We start from the raw sequence: 21,309 nt of genomic DNA, 5'->3' as shown, positions 1-21,309 counted from the left end.
TTGTTTTGTGTGTTTTTTCATCTTCCTATTCAATGTTTTTAGCAGCACTTAATGATTTAGTTTGGTTTTCCTCTTTGTATTGTTTTTAGTTTTGCTTCCTGTCCATAATTCACACCTGGGCTCTGTTATAATTTCCACACCTGTGTCGTATTAGTCAATGTTTTCCTCAGTATATAAACCACCCGGTTTCCTTTGTTTTCTGTTAGAGCCAATGAATCGTGCTCACCTGGGGCCCGTTGCACAAAACTAAGATAAAGGGATTAAGCCGGGATATGTTGGCTATCCTGGCTCAACTTATCCGTGATCCAGTTGCACAAAAGTGGGATAGAGGGAAGTGGGATATGTTCAGACCTAAGTTACCATGGAGATTTATTCTGTGAAGCTTGCCTGCTCCAGACCAGGTTAAGTTCCAGGATCTATTTAATCTCATTCCTTATCTCAGTCAGCGGTCGCCACAAATGGAAACCAATATTTATTCCACTGCCTAGAACATATTGTTAAAACATTTAACTTTACCCACTATCATTATTGAAACATTTGTGATCATTAATTGCAATCATTTTAGATAACTGATGATTTTAGATGAACTTGCAATCATTAGATAATTTAGTTTCCCACAGACTACACATAAAGTACATCACCATATAAATATAAATACACATTAGAGTGTACCATGATGTTCCTTTATTGAACAAGGATGAATCAAACCAAGTAAACCATCAGCTTCTTTCAAAACTGAAGTCACACAGTGCTCTACAAGACAAAGCACAGAATCAAAGCATGCAGTTTGAGACAAACTGTTTGTAAAAATGGGCTATACAAATAAAATTGCCTTGCCTATACAGCACAAAAACCTAACAAAAATTCCTCTGCCATTGCAGGCCCAACTTAAATCAACATGCATATTAATTAAAATAATTGAACACATATTGGTCTCTGACCAGCCGACCACAGTCATCATCCGGGAAGACGGCGGGATTGTCCCAGTCCATGAGAGCTGGCACTCTGGGGGCCCTCTCCTTTCTCAGGCAGGCCACAGTGATATCACATGCCCTAGACGATAGGTCAGAGGGCTTCGGCGTTCAATTTAGTAGTGCGAAGGTGCTCTTTGGTTAGACTTACTTGTCACAAAGGTAATGAAGATATCCAAGGCACTCTTCTTCTTTATAAAAAGCTTTTAATAAACTGAGCTAGTTCATACTAGAACAGATAAAATTGCCAACATGTTTCGGCCTACAAAGGCCTTCATCAGGGCTTACAAACAAATTCAAAATACTTCCTTATAATCATGTAAATGTAATGTTCAGGTGCGCGTCGTCAGGTCTCCAGACCGTGCGCGCCTGTGAACAAGCGCGCCCTCTCCAGTCTGTGCTTGCGCAGGTACCCAAATCAAACATAGTGGACACATTACCCATACCACAGTATTCAAGAAATAAATACATCACACCAAACTCCCTAAAAACAACCACCAGAAATACACACACAACACCAAATCAAAGAAACGCAATCATGTCAATGCTATCGTTTAAACCCGGGTGTGACATGGCGTTTAAATTATGAATCCATCTGCTCTCTTTTTGGTTAAGAAGTCTTTGTCTATCCCCTCTTCTTGTGTTTATGGGGATGTGGTCAATGCCTATTGCAGTGAAAGAGGCAGTTCCGTTGGGATGTGCTTCTGTAAAGTGCTTTACAATGGCGTAATCGCAATTGCCACTTCTCACTGCATATTTGTGTTCCGCCACACGGTCCTTCAAGCGCCTTTTGGTGCGTCCGACATAAAAGGCATCGCAAAGAGAGCATCTCAACATATAAATGACATGAGTAGTTTGGCAGTTTATAAAATGTCTTATATTAAAAACCTTGTGCGTATTAGGGTGCGTAAAAACAGTAGATTTCATCACAATGTCACAAATCTTGCAATGCCCACATTTATATGTGCCATTAGGTTTTTGCGGGATCCACGTTTTTGGTTGTTCCCTGGTGGATATGTGACTGCGCACTACTCTATCACATGCCCTGTCTGGGCTGACTCTCAGGTGGTTCAGACACTGAAAGCGTGCCTTCAGTAGGCCAATTCTCATTTCGATCCGGGCCCTTGTTCTGGCATGGGCATGGTTGTATGCCAGTTGTGCCTCCAGAAGGTCTGCAAATGGAGTGAGCAGAAAAGGCTGGCAGGCATACCCTCTGTCACCCAGCAATACACCCAGGAATTCACCTGTGAATACAAAATGTTACCATCACAACCTCATAAGTAGTGACTGTCTTAACACAGCCATGATGTTAAAAGTGGTTATCAACAGAGGTTCTATGGCTCATCTTGTGATAGGCGCCGATAGATCTCTGAGTTCCGAAACACTCGGGAGTCGTGGACCGAGCCGGGCCACTTAGCCACAACATTACTGAACAAATAGTTAGCATTGCAGACCATCTGAAATGATAAGATGTTAAACCAATTAATGCACATCACAGGCAATGCGTGGGCAGGCACATTCTTAATAAAAAGGACACTTGTTAAGTATTTGTCAGGGGACTTACCGTTCTACAGGATGTTCTTATATTTTACTTTGGCTTGATGAATCCTTGTCTGCTCATCCTGGCTTGGCCTTTTTGCAACCAACTAAGCCTGGGCGCCCATGTTTTGGATTCCTTGAACCTGGCTAAGTAATTCATCCTGGATGTCTAAATCCTACTTTTGTGCAATGGGCCCCTGCTCGTTTCATGCTTATGATTTGTGTTGTGTTGATGCCCTGTGTCCTCTCTGCCCGTCTATGCCAATTGATCAGTCTTGGAATAACTTCTGGACTGTAGAATTCCTGCCCGGCAGTATGTTTGGTTTGTTTTTCTTTCATCAAAGCAATCTTTTGCCTTCCACCTGCCCAACTCCCACCTGTGAGCCAGCATTTTTTTAAAGTAAAAAGCCCTAAAAATACATTTTCTGGCCATAAACCAAGCTCTAAAATCTCGATTTTTAACTGTGAGTTTATTTTCACACTTTAATGTAAAGTATAACTCTAAGATAGTTAACTAAATTAAAAAACTGTCTTATTTTTCTTTTAGTCATCTTCTGTTTTAAGTTTTAAGCCCATGGGCAAGTGTCTGGATATCACTCCATTTATGATACTCGTCGACTGAAGCGCATCAATTGCTGAGACAGCAGAGCTCTCAATCACCTACATTTATCCTTGGACAGTTTTACCTGATTTAACGTTTTTGATTTAACCCTTGTACAATGTATGCTGGAAACTATCAACACTTTTTAAATCCCATATTTTAGCAAGTTAAGTTGGAGCTCAGTTGAAAATACTTTTATGGCAAAACTGAATCCTTGATTTAAATACAGAATATATCCACTCAAGCCACGGAACTGCTTGGTCTCTTGGCAGAGTTTCTCCTTCCTCCGCTGAGGCAGAGCAGAGGCGGAAGTCTGTAACCATTTGTCTGTTACTCAGATCATGCAAAATCTAACAAGTTGAAGTTCAGGAAACTAAGTGGAGAGTGACTCCATGGAGGAAGTTACTCTTTTGAAGATTGCATCATTGGATATTGCACTCTGATCACTCGTTTCCGTCCACTTAAAATGCAAATATTTAGGATAAATCTTTTTTTATACCAATTCTGAAGTCCAGATAGTCCAGATGCCAGATACCTGACATGGTTTGCTCAACCTAATATCTATAAAAAGTGTTGCGCAGTTCCAGAGAAAAATGGCCAAATGCATCACTTCTGTTCAGGGTGATACCTGGCTTTTATCAATACTGAGGCTTTTAACTTGCTCTCTGTCCATGCTAAGTGGTGTAGCTCTTTTCACACAAGCCTAACCTCCCACATTCCAAATAAATCTATTGAGGTTTGTGTTATTGGATTCCTCATTATCTCCACTGTCTGGTCAACCGCTCGTCATGAAATGTCCTCTCGTATGTCGGAGAGTTGCTGATAGTCAGTAGAATTTAAGGCAGTCTAGTTTCCTTATTTCATACAGCAGAGTGGTTGCTCTCTGAGGGACTGACCTGAAGGATCAGTTTCCGACAACAAGGCAAGAGGGATTGTGTCAGACGTTACAGCCTGTTTAAGGTACCATAGATCTTCCTCTGCTCTTCTGTGTTGACTCAGCAGATTCTCATGTTCCAACCCAACACCTTAAACACAGAAATGTCCAAATTATACACCAAGTTTCTACATCTATGTCTGTCCCAAACACTAAAACTTCCTCTGAGAGACTATTTGTCAAACAAAAGAGGTATACTTGTTCACAAAGGCATGGCTTTTCCATGATATCACAAACAGGAAAATATCAATTTTATGGGAAAAAGACAGCAGTGGACTCGGTTGGATGCCAATACCCACAAAATACCAAGGCTATGTCATGTTTTACAAAGCAGTTCCACATGGAAACATGTCATTGGTGTGTTTGTCCACACATCCAAAACATTAATGTGAAAACACAGCGCAGAATTTGTAACTATGTTGTATGAATATTCAAGCTAATCTCGAGAATGTAATATGACTAATCCCAGCCAATCACAACTGATGGTAAAAGTGGACAACATTGGGTCAGATGAGACTCTAATGTGATCATGTGTGGTCTAACGCCACCTTCCACCGTCTCTCACGTCCTTATGAGCAGTTTTGAACCTGTTAAAGTTGTGCAGAGATTGTTGGACACAATGCAAAAATGTAGGTTTGTCCAAATTTGCAAAAAGCATGTCATGTTTTTTTATTGGCCTTTTAAAATGTAATTGAGGAATTATTTCTCGTGAAAACTGTGGGCCTATGCAGCTGTTACACACAGGGGCGCCGAAAAGGGGGGTAAAAGAAGAAGGATTCTAGGGGCCCATGATTAAGAGGGGCCCAGAGGGGCCCTAATAAAATTATAATACTGGCACAAAATAATATGACACTAAGTTATTAACTAACTTATAATCACAAATATATTTTATTTACAATTTACTGGTAACAATAACTTTATTTGTTTTGGAAACATTACGTTTATGTTTTGTATTTTTCAGGTAGCCTAATTTAGAGTTTAGAATCAGAGTATCAGTGTAGCAGCAAATTAATTAATTCCATTGGATTCCTTGTGCTCAGTGTTACCTCAACTGTCATGTTTTTCTTTTTTCACAAATATGGGAACGATAGTCAGAAATACCATTAAAATGCATAGTTTTATGTAAAATAGCATCACAAATTTTCGCCGACCTCCTGGCCGGCTGTTTGGGGGCCCAGTAAAAATTATTTTCATGGGGCCCAAAATCCCTAGTGGCGCCCCTGGTTACACATTTTGAAGTCAGACTGCGTTACATATAGTGTTCAATGTTACCCAGTTCACCCAATATCTTCCATTGCATGTATATTTTTACCCATCCTAGAGGATAGCTTTACTTTCAGCTAGCTTTTACTTTCGGTTGTTACGAGAGAAAAGGAAAGAAAAAAAGGTGTCTGGTTGGTAGTAAAGTCTTCTGTTACCAAATGCTGAGTCTTTGACTTGTATGAATACAATTTACACCTGTGGTGAAAGAACTCGCCTATGGTTTACCATCAATGCCACCTCAACAGGAGTGTCCCGTAATGGTAGAGAGCCGTTGATGCTCAAATCTCTATGTAGACATGTAGCTTAAGACAGTGTGTCTGCACTTGAAGAGGCTCTTACAGACCTCTCGAATCGGTAGGCCTATAAGCCTTTGAGCTGATGTTTGCGTGTGGACGAGATGCACTGAAGTGACGGGGTTAACCTTAAAAGCTGGATTGTGTTGGAAAATCCAATGCGGCTCCTCTTCCCTGAACAAATCTTACACATCCTTACTTTATGAGTGCAAGACAAACTCCATTTTGTATTGCTGTTCCCCATCAAGCATCGTAATCAGATCAAGTAGGGCCATAGAATGCCTGAAATGCCACTGAGGGATGGGTGCGCATCTGGCCGCTAAATCAAATCAATGAGATAATCGATCAGCGGGGGGGCTGGAAGAAGAGGATTACTCAGCGCTGGAGGAAACACTCAGCCGACTGTTCACTCATCTTGATTAAAGGCCCCTTTCTGTGGTTTGACGCAGGCCATGGTGCGGCCGGCTGACACCAGATCTGGGTCAATTATGAGCTGAGATCCTTTTAATTACTCCGGATGTTTGCTCTGTAGTCTGTCTGGCAGATATGGTAACATGAGCAAGGTTTGAAATCCTCTAGTCTAGTGGTTTGACTGGTTTTTCCACCATGTTTGAGCTCTGAGAGCTGCTTCTAAAGCTTACAACTTTTACTGGGGTTATTCCTTTGATTGTTGCTGTGGTGCAGCCAGACTGTGATCTGAAGCGCCACCCTTCCCCAGCTGTAGTCAAGCTGTCACAAAGCCAAATGTACAACAATGAAAGACTGATTAGCTACTCTGAAAACGACGACTCCGAAAGAGGGCGTTGATGGCTCCATCCAGAACAAACATGTTTTTACTTTAACGATTTCCCTTTGTTGATGTGATTATATTGGAAAGGTGTTTTCTGGATGTAAAAGTTACGCAAACAAGCTCAGTGGTTACACAAGCTTGTGTTTCCCTTTATTGTAAAAACACTCCTGCGTTCAAGCTAATACCAAACCTAATCACCGCTTCTACTTCCAAGCAAAACATTAAAGAATGGCAGTCGTTCCATAACTGCGGCATTGTTGCTCACAACGAGCTAATAAAACCCAACCACTGAGACTTATAGGCTAAGTGCTCTGCAGTGGATGGGCTAATAATAATATCTGGGAGCAACACCAAGAAATCCCTGGGGATAACACCAGATAATCACTACCACACCTCCCTGTGGACTAATCACAGCGGCGAGGCTTGCAGTGGATGCAGAGTTTGGAAGTATGGGACTGCTGGCAAGTCTTCAGTGCAACATGTGGGACTCTGATCAAAGCTAACTTCAAAAGCTAATACCCCGGCTTGAAATCTTTGGGGGATTTTTTACAAAACAAAAGCTGACACACTGACTGTGGCCGGTGGAAGGCGGATTAAAAAAAGCCAGCTGCAGATGCTGCAGCTCACTTTGGAAGGAAAGACTTGGAGACATGACAGCCAAAGTGACATGGAGTCTGAATGACACACAACATCATCTGTGTTATGATCATTTCGCCCCTCCTGCAGAACAATTGCTGCGTTTTTTTGTTTTTTTTCTTCTGGTCATGATAAAGTGCAACAGAGAAAAAAACTGAACAGGTGCCTGAAGCAGCATAAAACACTTCATTTTAGAAGTGGGAGTTGGAGCCATAATGGGGATACCAGCTGATGAGAATCCAGCCAAATGAGCCACAGGTACACACTTCTCCCTGCAAAGTAACCCTGAAGCAAAACGGGCCCATCTTCCAAAAAAACAGTCGGCATGCACAAACCCTTCTGCATACTTTGGGGATTTAATGGCCCGGGCTTAAATCAAAGCGAGGCCTCTGAGACTTCCACTGACACTGAGTGTCATGAGGTGCGCCGATGATGTTATCCCTGCTGGAAGTGTCACATCAACTGCCAGCTCCTCGGGGGGAATATCACACGAACTACGGCAGGCATGCTGGGCCACAACAGTGTCGGGGTTCTGTGTGCCCAGCGTGTAAAAGAGGCTACTCTGCTCCGCTGTGCTTCCAACAGCTATTATCCACCGCATTAATGAATGGGTCCCACTGTTGTTCACTGAGTCATACAGGACTGCAGCACAGGAACACCTGACAGTCTCTAATGTATTCAGAGGAAGTGGGATGTTTTCAAGCTCTATTATAATACATGACATACTGTATACCACTTCGGTGCACAGTGTCCTCCATTTGCATTTTTCCATTACATATAATGCGTGTGCTGTTTTCATACAGTAGATGACAGCAGCTGGGGTAACTACCCTACCATCAAGACAGCAACAGAGACAGTTGTGACACAACAAAACCCACAAAATTTTCAGATTCAGCCATTTTGAATATTGGGTAATCCCATAATATCACACACCCACATACATTTGGTTTTTTATACAGCAACAGCTGCAAGAAGCAGAGATTTCACAGGATTCTGATAGAATGCTTTCTATTACAAGCCCAAATCAGAAAGAGTTGGGACGCATTGATTCTCACTTTGATTTTTATTTTTCCTGCAGACGTTATGAACCCAGGATATTTTGTGTTTCCTTTTATTCAGTAATGTTTATTTTTCACTTTGCATTTCAGGCCTGGAACACATTCCAAAAATTGTAATCGTGATTTGGTACAAAAAGCAGTTTTCCATAACTCTTTAAGGAGCAAAAATAACCAGAATATCTCCAGTTTGTCAACAAAATGCATCAAAGAGCTACTTTTGTGTACATTTACCCTTTTGATTTAATATTGATTACATCATTTTTTTTTCAATTTTAGTTGTTTATAAGTGGCCTCAAATGTCTTACTCTAATCTTTTTGCTTTGTTTTTGTCTTTTTTACTACAAACCACTTTTGGTTGCAGTTCCCATACAAAAGAAAGTTGAGTTGTTTAAAATCAGTGCTCTTAAATGAAAGATTACAGGAGGTTATGATATTTATTTCTTTATGATATTATATTCATTTGAGTTTTGGTTAAAAAAACTCAAGGGTGCAAGACTCAGCTTGGACCACCATGATCTCTTATTCCTCAGAAGTAACAGCATCAAGAACTGTCATATCAACATGTAATATAACCATACGGACAAGAGATTTCTGTGGGAAACCTTTTTCAAGCCCAAATTTATTGTTAGATTCACAATTGCCTCTTAAAAACTTTACTGTGCAGAAAAGAAGCAGCATGTTAACCATGTCCTGGTGAGGTTAACTTATTTATGCTCAGAGGCATCTGGGATGGACCATCACACAGTGGAAACGTGTATTGTGGTCAAACCAAATCAGTATTCAGGATCTTTGTTGGAAGAAATGGGCGCCGTGTGCTCCGGACCAAAGAGCAAAAGCAGCATCCAGACTGTCGTCAGCAACCAGTCGAAAAGCCAGGTTCTGTGATGGTATGGGGTTGTATCAGAGCTCCTGGCAAAGCTCATTTCCACTTCTGTGATGGCAGCATTAATAAAGAAAAGTCCAATAAGATTTTACAGCAATGTATGCTGCCTTCAAGAACACATCTTTCCCAGGGATCTCCATGCATTTTTCCAACAAGACAGAGACTACAGGCTGCAAAGAGGCTACATGTACCGGGGTGTCCTGCCCTCAGTCCAGACCTGTCCTGTTTGAAATGGGTTGTGCGTCTGTAATATTTAAAAAATTTAAGAGACAATTGTCTTGGGTTCATACTGTATGTCATGAAAACATTGTATAATCTGAACCAGTTCCTTCATTCTTCCCATTTAGGAACATGTATCTGTCTCGCTAAGATAATCGTAAAACCTTGAGCAAACTCACGTGACCAAAAGATCAACCAGACCCGTCACCAACTGGGCCAAACCCAAAGAAATGTCTTAAAAACAAAAGAGTGTTTTTACTCAACCTCAACCACACTTTATTTAACAAAATAGAAGCAGGTCAAATATCGCAAAGCATATAAATGTAACTTTGAAACACAGCGTTTGAAAATTATGACAAATCATCAGTGGGTTGTGGCACAGTAATACTCCACAGAATAGACTCATACAGTAGTTAACCCCTCAATTCACCCCCTTCCCCCAATGTGAATGGACAGGAAAGCAGGGTTAGGGTGGCTGTTACAGCAGGAAAGCCGGGCGTTTGGACCAAAGAAAATCAAATCTAAAGATTTAAGGTGGCGATGAGGATGATGGCGGGTGTTTGTCACAGTTCTATTGAGATGTTAGTCCCCAAAGTCGAGCTTCTGCGTGTTCACATTTAAGGAAAGGGAGGGGAGGGAAAGCGAGGGTGTGCACACATACATGCAAATGGTCTCACCAGCTGCTCTTGCACGCATTTAGATCACAGAAAAAACACGCATGTGTGCGTCTACAAAGAGCAAGAGAGGGATAGGGGTAAGAGTGAATCAGCACCATGGACAGCGGCAGCCTGCATACTGTATTAGCAGGGGATAGAAGCAGTAGGGCGAGGGGGAAAAGTGGGAAGCCCATATCGCATCACTCTCATCTTGGCTGTGGTGTATCGGTTAGATTTTAGCCAAATTACGCTGTAATTGTATTTAAATTAGATATCATCGAGTTGAAGGTTTTTGGACAGGGAACCGATTGATAAATTCAAAGCAGGTCGTCGGCACTGGGATCTTCCACCATGATTAAAGCACAAAAATAATGCTAATTGCAGCCCCTGTCTCACAAGATAATATGCAATATTTACGCATGTCCACATGTCCAAAATGTAGCAGTGCTAGAATAAAGACACAGAAATTGTGGGATGGTAACTCTTTTTTTCATTGTTTTGTTTGCAAAGCACCAGGAAATGTAAACCATGTTTTTTTTATATATATATATATATATATATATATATATATATATATATATAATTCCTAATCCTAACCAATTATTTATGTGGAAAATCTAACTAACGGATACAAATTAAATTTTTGGACCATACTGCGTCAAATGGGACCTGAAATTCATGCTCTTACGTGACAGCTTGTTGTAACTTTTTCAGTTTTGGAGCATGAGTAAGTCAAAATGCAAGCATGTTACCATTTAGAAAGGCAGAAACAGGAATTTACCAATTTCATAGCCCAGAAAATGTTATGCTTTTTACCATTTTTAAGCATGTTACGTTAAAATGTATGGATGGTCATTTAGAGAAAGTGTGGTAATTTTAACATTTCTGAGCCTTTCCTGTGAAAACTGCTACATTTTACAATGTGGACCAGTCAGCAGCAGAGTTATTCAACCCTCACTCTGTAGGACAGGCCAATGCAGTGAGGGTTGACTGCAGCTGTTGCCATTGCACTTTTCCCGCATCACTTTAGAGTATTGAGAAATTTCTTAATACTGGATGCATGCCCGGACCTTTTAATGCTTAATTTTCTCAAATCCACGTTTAGATAAAGCAGTACAGGCCAAGCAGCAATCCCACCCCTCCACTCTTCCCCTTCCCTAGAGCTGAGGTTTGCAAAAAACAGCTATTCAGTCATGGCGTTGCTTTCATGAGCCCACAAAAAAAAATTTAAAAAAATGCTTCAAAATACCATGCGACCCACAAGAAAACTGTCTCAAGTTCCAAAATGCTGAGTTGAAAAAGGCATCCTGCATTAACTGATCACCTCTGCGGATGTGTGATACTGTATAGGCGCCCCCACCCCATCATTCCTCCCCCTCAAACAATACAGCCATATTCCCAGCACATTTTGTAAATACAGTGAGTTTCAGTTCTCTTATATGGACAAGATTAGATGGCTTTACAAAAGCTCACAATAGGATGAAGGTGAATTATAGCCATAAGCTTTTTTTTTTTTGTGGAGGAATCCTTGTTTTTACTCACATTTTAAAAAAGCACTCTATTCTATATCTGTCTACCTGCGCTGTTTACATAGATCGAATTATATATAGCTCAATTAATTGAAAACACTTCTTTGCTCAGTTGTTGAAAAAATATGATGGTACAAACCCCCCATTTAAATGACGTTTTTTCTTCTTTTTTGTTTTTTCCTTTTTACCCCCCCCCCTTCCTCTCACCCAAAGCAGGCTATATTCATTGACACACAAAAACCACGGAACTGTTATTTTTAGCTACATTAACTTTGCAGCAGAAGCATCTGAGTGACGTTAACTGGTCATGCTCATCTGCATGTCTGGATATCTGAAAGTCAACAATTGGCACACCATAAAAGAACACGGTTTACATTCATAAAGGAGATGATGACCGCGCGGACGGAATCCGCGCCACCTAGTATAAATAACCCCAATATTTATCGACAATCAAAAATGATAACAAACGGAAAAGAACATGCACTGACAGCTTCACCTCCATCACCAGCCTCCGATAGTCATAGTCGTCCTGTTGTTGTTGTTGTTTTTTTTTTTGCCCCCTTCCTTCTTTTCTTCAAACAAGTTTAAAACAACAAATACAAATCCTAACTGCAGGTTCACAAAAAAATAGAGAAATGGCACTTTGTAATAGTCATATATAATTCTTAATATCTATATATAGTATTGGTAGAACATGAAAGGGTCGAGTTGGCCTCTTTGTTGGTTATGGTGGTTATGGTTCCTCGCCGTCGTGTGTGTTTGAAACCATGCGGAATATCATCATGCATTTTTATGATACATCAGTCCGAGTATTTACATTTACATTCATGCGTTCGTGCACCATTCCCCAGGTCCTTCTCGCGTTCATACACACACACTCACACGCACGCACACGCCCCATCCCTCGCTCCTTTATTCCTCTCCCCCTCTCCTCTGTTTTTTCTCCCGACTCACACAGATCCGTAGTCCGATTGCGGCAAATAGGTGAAAGAGGAGGGGGAGGAGGGGGTGGAGGAGGAGGCGGGCTTGGCATGTACTTTATATTACAGAGTGGGGAGGCCTGTGCAGCAGCAGACTGACTTACTTGGGCCATATAAGTTTGTGTTTGCAGGTTTTTAGTCATTTGCGTCAGTCTGTGTGGGGGCCGTTTGTAATCCAGACTTGTTGGTTCAGAGTCTCTTTTACGCGTCGTTCGTCGTGGAGAGGTGCGTGCTGCAGTCGAAGCCCCGGTGCGCGCCCCCGTCCGCGTGATAAGGCCCGCTGTGCCAGTAGGACGAGTCGCACACCGTCTGCAAGGAGTTGATCTCCGACGCGGAGGAGTTGCCCTCCCTCCGCTTCGAGCGCTTTCGGTTCCGCAAAATAAACACCAGCATCCCCACCACGGTGAACGCGGACGTGACGAACACCAACAGCAGCCCGGGCACGAGCACCGAAATGGAGACCCTGTTGGGCTCCAAGTAGGAGTTCGAGCGCGTGCCCGAGTCCAGGGTGAAAGTGCTGTTTTTGGACTGGGAGGTGGGGGACACGCGCTCGTACAGTTTGGGGCACATGAGGTCGTTCCGCACGTAGCGGAAGTCGCGCTTCCAGAACCTCTCCGGGGACTCGCACTTCAGGTCGCTCACTATCACGTCGGCCCCGAGTTTCTCCGTCCACTGCTTGAAGGGCACGATGTTGCACGAGCAATCCCACGGGTTCCCGTGCAGGTCGATCTGGATGATTGAGTTGAGCTGGTCTAAGACGCCAGCAACGGGGAGATAGGGGAAATAATTGTTATGCAGGCTGATTTTGGATAAAGAAATTCCAAGGAAAGCATCCGCGGGCAAAGACTTGAGCAGATTGTTGTTGAGGAACAGAACCCTCAGGTTGGGCATGGGGCTGAAAGCACCTGCCACGATCAGCTGGATGTCGTTGTATTCCAAACTGAGGTATTCCAGGTTCACGAGGCCCACGAACATCTCCGCCACCAGCGTATCCAGGTAGTTCTTATCCATGTACAGCCACCTGAGCTCGCTCTGGTTTTGGAACGTGCTGTTGTCGATCACCTTGATGTTGTTCCCCCCCAGATCGAGCAGGTTGAGGCTCGAGTAACCGAGCAGCTGGTTCTTTTTCACCGCGTGGATGTTGTTGTCTCTCATGTTGAGCTCGTGGGCCACCAGGGGTTTCGGTTTGAGGTTGGACAGGCTCTCGATCTTTTTGCCCTCGCAGTTGACCCCCAGGCCCTGTCTGGAGCCGACCAGCTTGCAGCTGCAGGGCTGCGGGCACGTCACGTTGCGCAGCTGCTCCCTGTCCCCGCTCACACCTGTCACGGATGCAGTGGGCTTAGTTTTCAGCTGCCAGTTCTCACGAGATTTGGAGTGGCTCTTGGAGTTGTGGCCGCCGGGCGTCGGGGCCCCGCCGCCGCCGCCGCCTCCTGCGTCTTTGCTGGGCTTGTAAGGCGTGGGGCGAGGGCCGCTGGGCTGCGAGGTCTCCTCCTGGGTGGGAGGGGCGACCAGGCTGGTGTCCACGCCGCCACTCTGTGAAGGACACAGCTCTGCCTCTGACGTCTCGTTTAAGTCGCTCCCTTGGAGCCTGGTGGGAGCCTCGCATATCACCCTCCCAATAAGCGCGTTGTGCGGTATGTTCTCCAGCCATTCCTTAAGAGAAACCAGGTCGCAGTTACAGTCCCACGGGTTGTCCTCTAACAAAACCTCCGCAATGCCCGGTATTTGCTCAAGAACCCCCTCATAAGGCAACGTTTTGATTCGGTTTCCCCGCAGGTCGAGATGCGTAATGGGCACATGTTGGAACACGTTTATAGGTAGCGCACTGATGAGGTTGTCGTTAAGTATTAACACTTCAAGTTTATTTAGGTCCCTGAAAACAGCGGGGTCGATATCCCTCAATAGATTGAAATCGGCTTGGAGATATTCCAAGTCGTCTAACCCCAGAAACGTACTCTTCCTGAAGGATCTTATCTTATTGTTGTTGATGTGCAGCCTCTTCACCAGCTGCAGTCCCAGAAAGGCGCCGGGGACGATGTCGTGCAAGCCATTGTTTTCCAAATGCAGGCTGACGGCGTTGTAAAAGTTGGCGAACTCGTTGGGAAACAGCCTGGACAGAGAGTTCCCGTGCAACAGCAGGTGATAGAACTGCGAGCTGGGGCCGGTCAAATGCTGCAGAGTGGTGAAGCTCCTCTTTTCGCAGTCTATGTGCAGATCTCCCTCTACCTCGTTGCAGGAGCAGATCTGCTCCTTACAAATGTCCCTTGTAACATTCCCACTGGCAACACAAAGAGCCGCATTCAGCAGAACAATCCAAAGCAGCATTTTTCAACGTGAACAATTCATCCCCGGCTTCAAGACATACGAGCTGTGATCGTCTGCGTCGATGAGGAGAAAACGGCAGATGTAGACATTTAGGAGGGGAGATAAGGCAGTCTTTTTACAGCACATCCACGCTGCGTCTAACCTGCTCTCGTGTCCACACTTGCAGTTTGAGAATAATCGCGCATAAACGTCTCTTTCACGTCGACTGAATCCTCAGATCTTCCGCGCGCTTGTGATGAAAATCTAAAGCAGGCAGCGGGAGCGCGGTCCCGCACATCTTTGAGCTTTTTCGGCTCGTTTAAGACTGACCTTGGCAGGGCGAGGAAGGCTGAAACCAACCCGCGGCTTCTTTCTCCCCCCTCTCTCCCACAGTCGTGCCGCGCGCTGCGGCGTCGGGAGCTGTCCCCTCTCCCTTGGTGCTGAATTCACACCCCGCGCTGGGGGCTTCACAGGCGATCCCACCGCTGCTAAACACCTGCATCCCCTCCTTCACATCCTCCGTCTCGCTCGTTTGCACCTTCTTCTCCTCCTCTTTTTTCTCCTTCTTCTCTCTTGTTTTTTTTATTCTTTTTTTTTTGGGGGGGGGGGGGCAATTCGGGAATCACAGTAAGAGGAACGCGGAGACCGTGTTCATCCTAGCGCGGTGCTCTAAGAAAGATCTGACACCCTCTACTGAGCTGTAATGGCAAAAATCCGTCGACTGACTGAGGGAATGCTGAGAAGAGGGAGCAGAGGGAGCAGGGGAGGGGGGGGGTCACTCTTTGCAGCTTGCAATGTTTAAGTTTTCTCCTTCCAGAGGCGCAAAAATGCGTTTCAGCCACCAAAGAGGCTCCTTCTTTAAAGTTTGCAGCTCCATGGTTAAACTGTCCAACTCGACATCGTCCAAAAAGAAAAAAGGCAAAAGAAGCACCAGTGAGGTTTCACATTAGGATCGCGACGCCTCGTACCTCATGCTCTGAAAGGAAGCGGCGTTACTTTGTGCTGCGAGCCTCCGCTGCTCCAGTGTCGTCCCTCGCTTTGGAAACACTGTTGAATGCGGTAAAATAATTATCCGCTACAGGCATGCCTCAGTCCAGCTGGGAGAAAAAAACAGTTGACTATACAACAAACGATGCGTCAGTGTGGCTCCCTATATGCGCATGTGTGCGTGACGTGTTTTTCTTTCCCCTTTTCATCCTTCCCCGCAAAAAAAATCCTTTACAACTATAGTAAAAAAAAAAATTAAAATCAAAAAAGGGGGGGAGAGAAAAATAAGAAGCGTGGAAGTGGTTTGAGCATGTTCTCATCTCCTATGGATTTGTATTATACTCCACCGTTTGAGATTATTACATCAGCTGTAGGGGGGCTCTGGGATGTGGAGAGAGGGGGGGTGGGTATGAGAGTAGTTCATACCCCCCCCCCTCCTCCTCCATCTGCAGTGCTCGGTTGGAGCCGAGCATGAAAGTAAATGGGATGCAAAGTTAAACATCCGCTCTCCTTCTGTCTGACTTTGATTTTTTCTCCAAAGGGGAAACAAAACAGAGTTATAGGTGTCAGAGGAGACCAATCCGGACTGTTCGGGAGTTTCCATCAAAGTAATACGAGAAACATCATTAAGACCACCTGCATGTGGCTGTAAAGCATTCCCAATATGGTCCATTGACTTGTTATAGTTCCTCCCAGCTCACCTGTTGGCTCGGGTGTCTATCTGCCTGCCTCCCCTGCTAGCTGGTGCTTGAAAATGAGTATCTGTCTGTCTTCCTCTGTTTGGATCTGTCACTTTGTTTATGGAATGAGGGTAACTCTTTGACATTTGCACTTTTTCACTATTTTGGCTAAACTTAAAGCACTGACTGGCCAGAGGAGGAGGAAAGAAGCCCCTTTTGACTCAGGAAATAGGTAATAGGTTTTTACCCCAACTGATGCAGTAAGTATCTTTCAATTCCTGTGGTCGTGGAAAGAAATAGGGGTGTCAGTCATTCTTAATCTGGTTCTGTAACATATGAACATGTGAATAAAATGTTTGTTATTCAGCAAACAGTAATGAGTGATCAGAAAATGTAAAAGTGCTTATTCTGAATTTAACTATTCGAAGTTTACATGGAGTTTCATGCCCCAGAAAGTCCTAAAAGTCGCACTTTTTTAGCTTCGATCACAGCTCCACGGACCGAACGTTCTGCAGCCTCTTCACGTTCGGTCTGAGGGTTTTTCCCCGGGCGGATGTGCATTCTTCGGCCTTGCTCCTCATTCCTTCAGTCGCCATCAGTCGTGCTCATCTCGAGGAAAGATCTATGGGGCTGAGGTTGGGTGCTATGAGTCACAGCCGGGACATGACTGATGGCGCCCATCTTTCTTTCATTGTCCTTGTGGTTTTTTCACTGCCCAGAGGTGTGCTTGGAGTCATTGTCTTACTGCATGACAGTTTGGACCAATATAGTTTGGAGGTACAACTTGGCACTGCAAGATGGACTGATATCAATGTTGGTCGAAGATCATCAACTCTGCCTGTAGCAACCCCCCCCCCCTCAACCCATCACTTATCCTCCCCTGTGCTTCACAGCAGGGGTTACACTCTGAATTGTGCTTGACGTTCTTGAACCTTGACATTTCTGTCCATAAGACTCACCATTTTCCACAGATCCTCAATCATAGGATCGGACAACTTTGACTTCTTCTTCTTCTTCTTTGAAGGCACAAGAGTGGTTTCATTGTAGAAACTCTGCCGTGTAAGCCGACTGCCTGCAGGAGTATCGGGAGAGTCGATGCAGGGATGTGACATTCAGTACGTTTGAGTTGAGCTATACGCTTCAAATTGAACCTGACTGTTTCATCGGACCACTATTTATGCACAGGTTTGGGAGTCGAGTTATTACTTTTTCAGCTATTGTATCGCAAATCAAAAACAACTGATGAACTAAACAGTAAAGAATTTCCCTGTAAAACAACAGTAAAGTATACTGGCAGCAGGGACGCCAGTATTTTACTGTTATTTTACAGTGCAACTACTGTTATTTATCAAACAGTATAATACTGTTTTTTGGATTACAGTACATGACGGAAGGATAACTGTGTTTTAGTAATTTTACAGCGCATCTACCATAATTTATTTAACAGTATAACAACGTATTTTGGATTTGGACATCAATTCATTACAAATACTGTTTTATGCTGTTAAATTACAGTTATCTACTGGTATTGTCTGGAACTCACTCCCACCAGACATCCGCAACATTGACCCTTTATCCTTCTTCAAATCAAAACTCAAAACCCATCTGTTTCAAGCTGCATTCTCCCTCTAGCCTCTTTTTAACTTGTGTTATTTTATTCATTGGGTTTTTAATGTGTTGTAAAGTGTCCTTGAGTGTTGAGAAAGGCACTTTTTTAAAAAAATATATGTATTATTATTATTATTATTGTTAAATGAATGATTTAACTGATAATTTACATGTGAGGGATGAATATTCAACAGTATTTTACAATTATTGTAAAATACAGTCAGATACTGTTGTAAATCCACCGTAAATATACAGCAATTTGTTACAGTGCATTTAGCTGTCATATCAAGCCTCGAATTGGACAGCTTTACAGCTCTGTACATTTTGTGAGAGATTTTGTCATTTTTTGCTAAACCTGTTGTTTCTTTTGTGTCACAGCATCTTCTGTTAAATCCAAGTCAAAGCCCAGGTTGGCATCAACAGATATATGGACGGCGGTAGAAGATATGTGCAACTGACCGGATTTATTTACTTTTTGAAGTAGAAGTCATCGAGCTGGGAATGGTTTAACAAGGCTTCAAAGTGTTTTGAAGCCAATCTTTACACAAAGGATCTTTTTAATGACTAAAGTTTAAATTTGTATGAATGAAATTGTAACCATTCAAAGATGATGAGGGACTGAAACACTAACTTCTGTTGTCATGTACATATAATCTCAATGGCATCAAAGGGAAGATAAAGGACAAAACATTTGGTATCGGCTAACAACAAACCAGCGAGGACCCAAGGTGACACAGATAAAACGAATGATTAAAAACTAAAATGAATGAACCAGAAATGGGTGGAATGGATGTAACAATGTCACGCGTATAACGTCACAGATCTTTGACACTTGGTACAGAAATTTGATCTATGTGGTCCAGTTGGTCTGTTTTGTATTCCTTACGATTCTTCTTAAAATAAAATGTCTTCTCGTTTTTTTTGGGGGGGCTCCTGAAGCCAGCTTGTGTTTAGTTGAGCGAATACATGCAGGGGTATTTGACCCAAACTGCGTAATCTAGCTGTGTTAATCTGGCTTTGAGAGTTATGGTTTAGTACAGTTTCAGTTGCACTCACATGTACACGGATTGTTTCCGCTTATATTATTCAGTTGAAGATTAGCCCACAGATTTTTTTATACCTGTGACAGTATTTCTGCCTTTTATATTAAGACTTTTACTTAAAGAAGAGTACATTTCTGTTTTGATCTGCTCTCTTATTATTCTGCATTTCACCTCAGTTTTCCATCCAGAGAAAAACATTCTTCCCGCACTTCAAGTTACGTGGTTGTTGTGTTTAATGAATATTTTGTTTGCCGACTTTCAAAGCGGTGTGGGCTCCTGCTGTGGGGCAGATCAAAGCCTGTGTTTGAGCTACATCATATGGAGCTGATTGTTGGTGCTGGTCCCCGGTGTGCAGAAAGGCAAACCGAGGCTGAGGGCGGTCGGTCATGTGGCCGAGCCGAGGGCACATCAGTCACTCACGCTAATTAGCGGGGTGTTGGATGTGTGCGGGTGGTGGCGGGGGGGAGAAGTTTCCTGCTGATTTGCTCCAGTTTGGATGAAGTAGGCTTCCTGGTTGCACCCCCTGCATGCATGCAGCACATTCAGACTACAGCATATTGGGGGGGGGGGTACAGAAAGTACAGAATTGTACCTTTAGGGGTACAATGGCTTGTCACAGGGGCAATACCCTCGGAAGGTATAGTTTTGTACCCTTGTGGTTTGTACCTTACAGAGACCAATCTTGTACCTCTGGTGGCAATTTTGTATCCTTATACTGAAGTAGCCTAACACAGACTGTCTATTGTACCCCAGCATGTAGAAAAAAAGGTACATATATGTACCTTTTACCACTTGAGTACATATATGTACCTTTTGGACCCTCAAAAAGGTACATATATGTACCTTTAGGTCCAATAATTAACCCTAGGGGGTACATTAGTATAGATTGTACCTCAGGGGACAAAAAAGGACTCGCACTGTACCCCTATTTCTGAGTGTACACACGCTGCTTAGTCCCGCTTGAGCGTCTTGTTTCCACGCAAAAAAAAAATTACAAAAATAATTCTGATTCCTTTTAAGCTCAGCACAGTCCTTGTAGGCAGAACATTTAAGACTCTGATATAATCCTCCAAACAGGATGAATTATATTTGTATGAGGAGAAAAAAAAAGTTATCTTGGAGTCAAAGCTAATTGGATTATGAATATGAATGTAGCCCAAAAAAATGATTGGATGGGACTCAGCATGATGACGTCATGCAGATATTACAGTTTTAATGCAACTTGTGCTCATGAATGTTTTAGCATCACATGTAAAGGTGAAAAGTGTTGGTGTAAAGGACTAAATAAGGTGAGGCTGCGTTTCAGTTTTATGCCCCTAAAATCTGGAACAATCTTCCAGAAGATGTGAGACAGGCCTCAACTCTGACAATGTTTAAATCCAGGCTGAAAACAGTTCTATATAGCTGTGCATATGACACCTGAAAGTATTTTATCTGCACTCTTCACTTTTACCAAAACAAAGTGCTTATGTAAAGCACTTTGAATTGCCTTGTGTATGAATTGTGCTTTACAAATGCCTTGCCTTGCCTAAAGCCCACAGCATTAAGTAATGCCACAAAGGGCTGCATTCACAGCCAAAAGCATAGTTTCCCAACCTTGGAATGGTCATTTAATCCTTGATTGTAGAATGGATGAATGGTATACAGCACTAAAAATTACATATACCCTAACAAACGGAAACATTATGGTCTGTTCGTAGAGTACGAGTCTTGAAGAGCTCTACCAGTTACTCACTTTGAAAAATCCCCACTGTTAGCAGCTTTTTAAAAAAAAATTCCATCAACTTTACTTGAAGAAAGCCAAATTTCTTCTTCAACTGAACAACAAAGCTTCTTCGAGCAAGACACGATGAACATCTCGAGGGGATCTGCGTCACGTCACACCTCACAGGCCCGTTCCAGATTCCTCCACTCGGCCCTAAACCTCCATTTTACAGCAGTAAAATGTCCCTTTTCTGTTGGGGATCATGAAGTAGTGGTCATCTGGCCCTTGACCCCAGCAAACTAGCCGGACTATCTTCGTCAACACCAAAACGAGGCTGGAACTCGGCTCACAGGACGCTGCAGGGGGTAAGAAAATGTTGATGCACGATATTGCTAGTATGGGATGTCATACAGCTTCATGTCAAAAGAGGCGAACTATCCCTTTAAAGCGAGGCTTCTGGGGCCAGTTGGATGGAAGACGAAGGTCAAAGGGAGGACTTAGTCTGCTGTCAGATGTTTGTACCAAAACGTCATCTGGTGTGGTCTAATGCAGTGGTTTTCAAAGTGGGGGGCCGCTAGGGGGGCCTCAGAAAATTGGAGTGAAGATAAGAAAAAAATGCAAAAATGCAAA

At 43.3% G+C, this 21,309-nt stretch overlaps 1 protein-coding gene across 1 annotated transcript; it reads right to left on the bottom strand.

The window, feature by feature from the left end:
• Positions 1-10,409: 10,409 nt before the first annotated feature.
• On the bottom strand, positions 10,410-15,261 carry slitrk1 (SLIT and NTRK like family member 1). The gene has a single exon (XM_075477869.1). It carries the CDS (start codon positions 14,675-14,677, stop codon positions 12,554-12,556), a length of 2,124 nt encoding a protein of 707 aa, XP_075333984.1. The 5' UTR covers positions 14,678-15,261; the 3' UTR covers positions 10,410-12,553.
• Between the last annotated feature and the right edge of the window lie 6,048 nt (positions 15,262-21,309).

Source organism: Odontesthes bonariensis, chromosome 11 (genome assembly GCF_027942865.1).
Source record: "Odontesthes bonariensis isolate fOdoBon6 chromosome 11, fOdoBon6.hap1, whole genome shotgun sequence".
Lineage (NCBI taxonomy): Eukaryota > Metazoa > Chordata > Actinopteri > Atheriniformes > Atherinopsidae > Odontesthes > Odontesthes bonariensis.
Note: the sequence above shows the minus strand (reverse complement) of the source record. Positions and strands in the feature narration are given on the sequence as shown.

Bases quoted from the DNA above. Each gene is read 5' to 3' on its own strand.
- slitrk1 (XM_075477869.1), bottom strand. From the start codon at position 14,677: ATGCTGCTTTGGATTGTTCTGCTGAATGCGGCTCTTTGTGTTGCCAGT.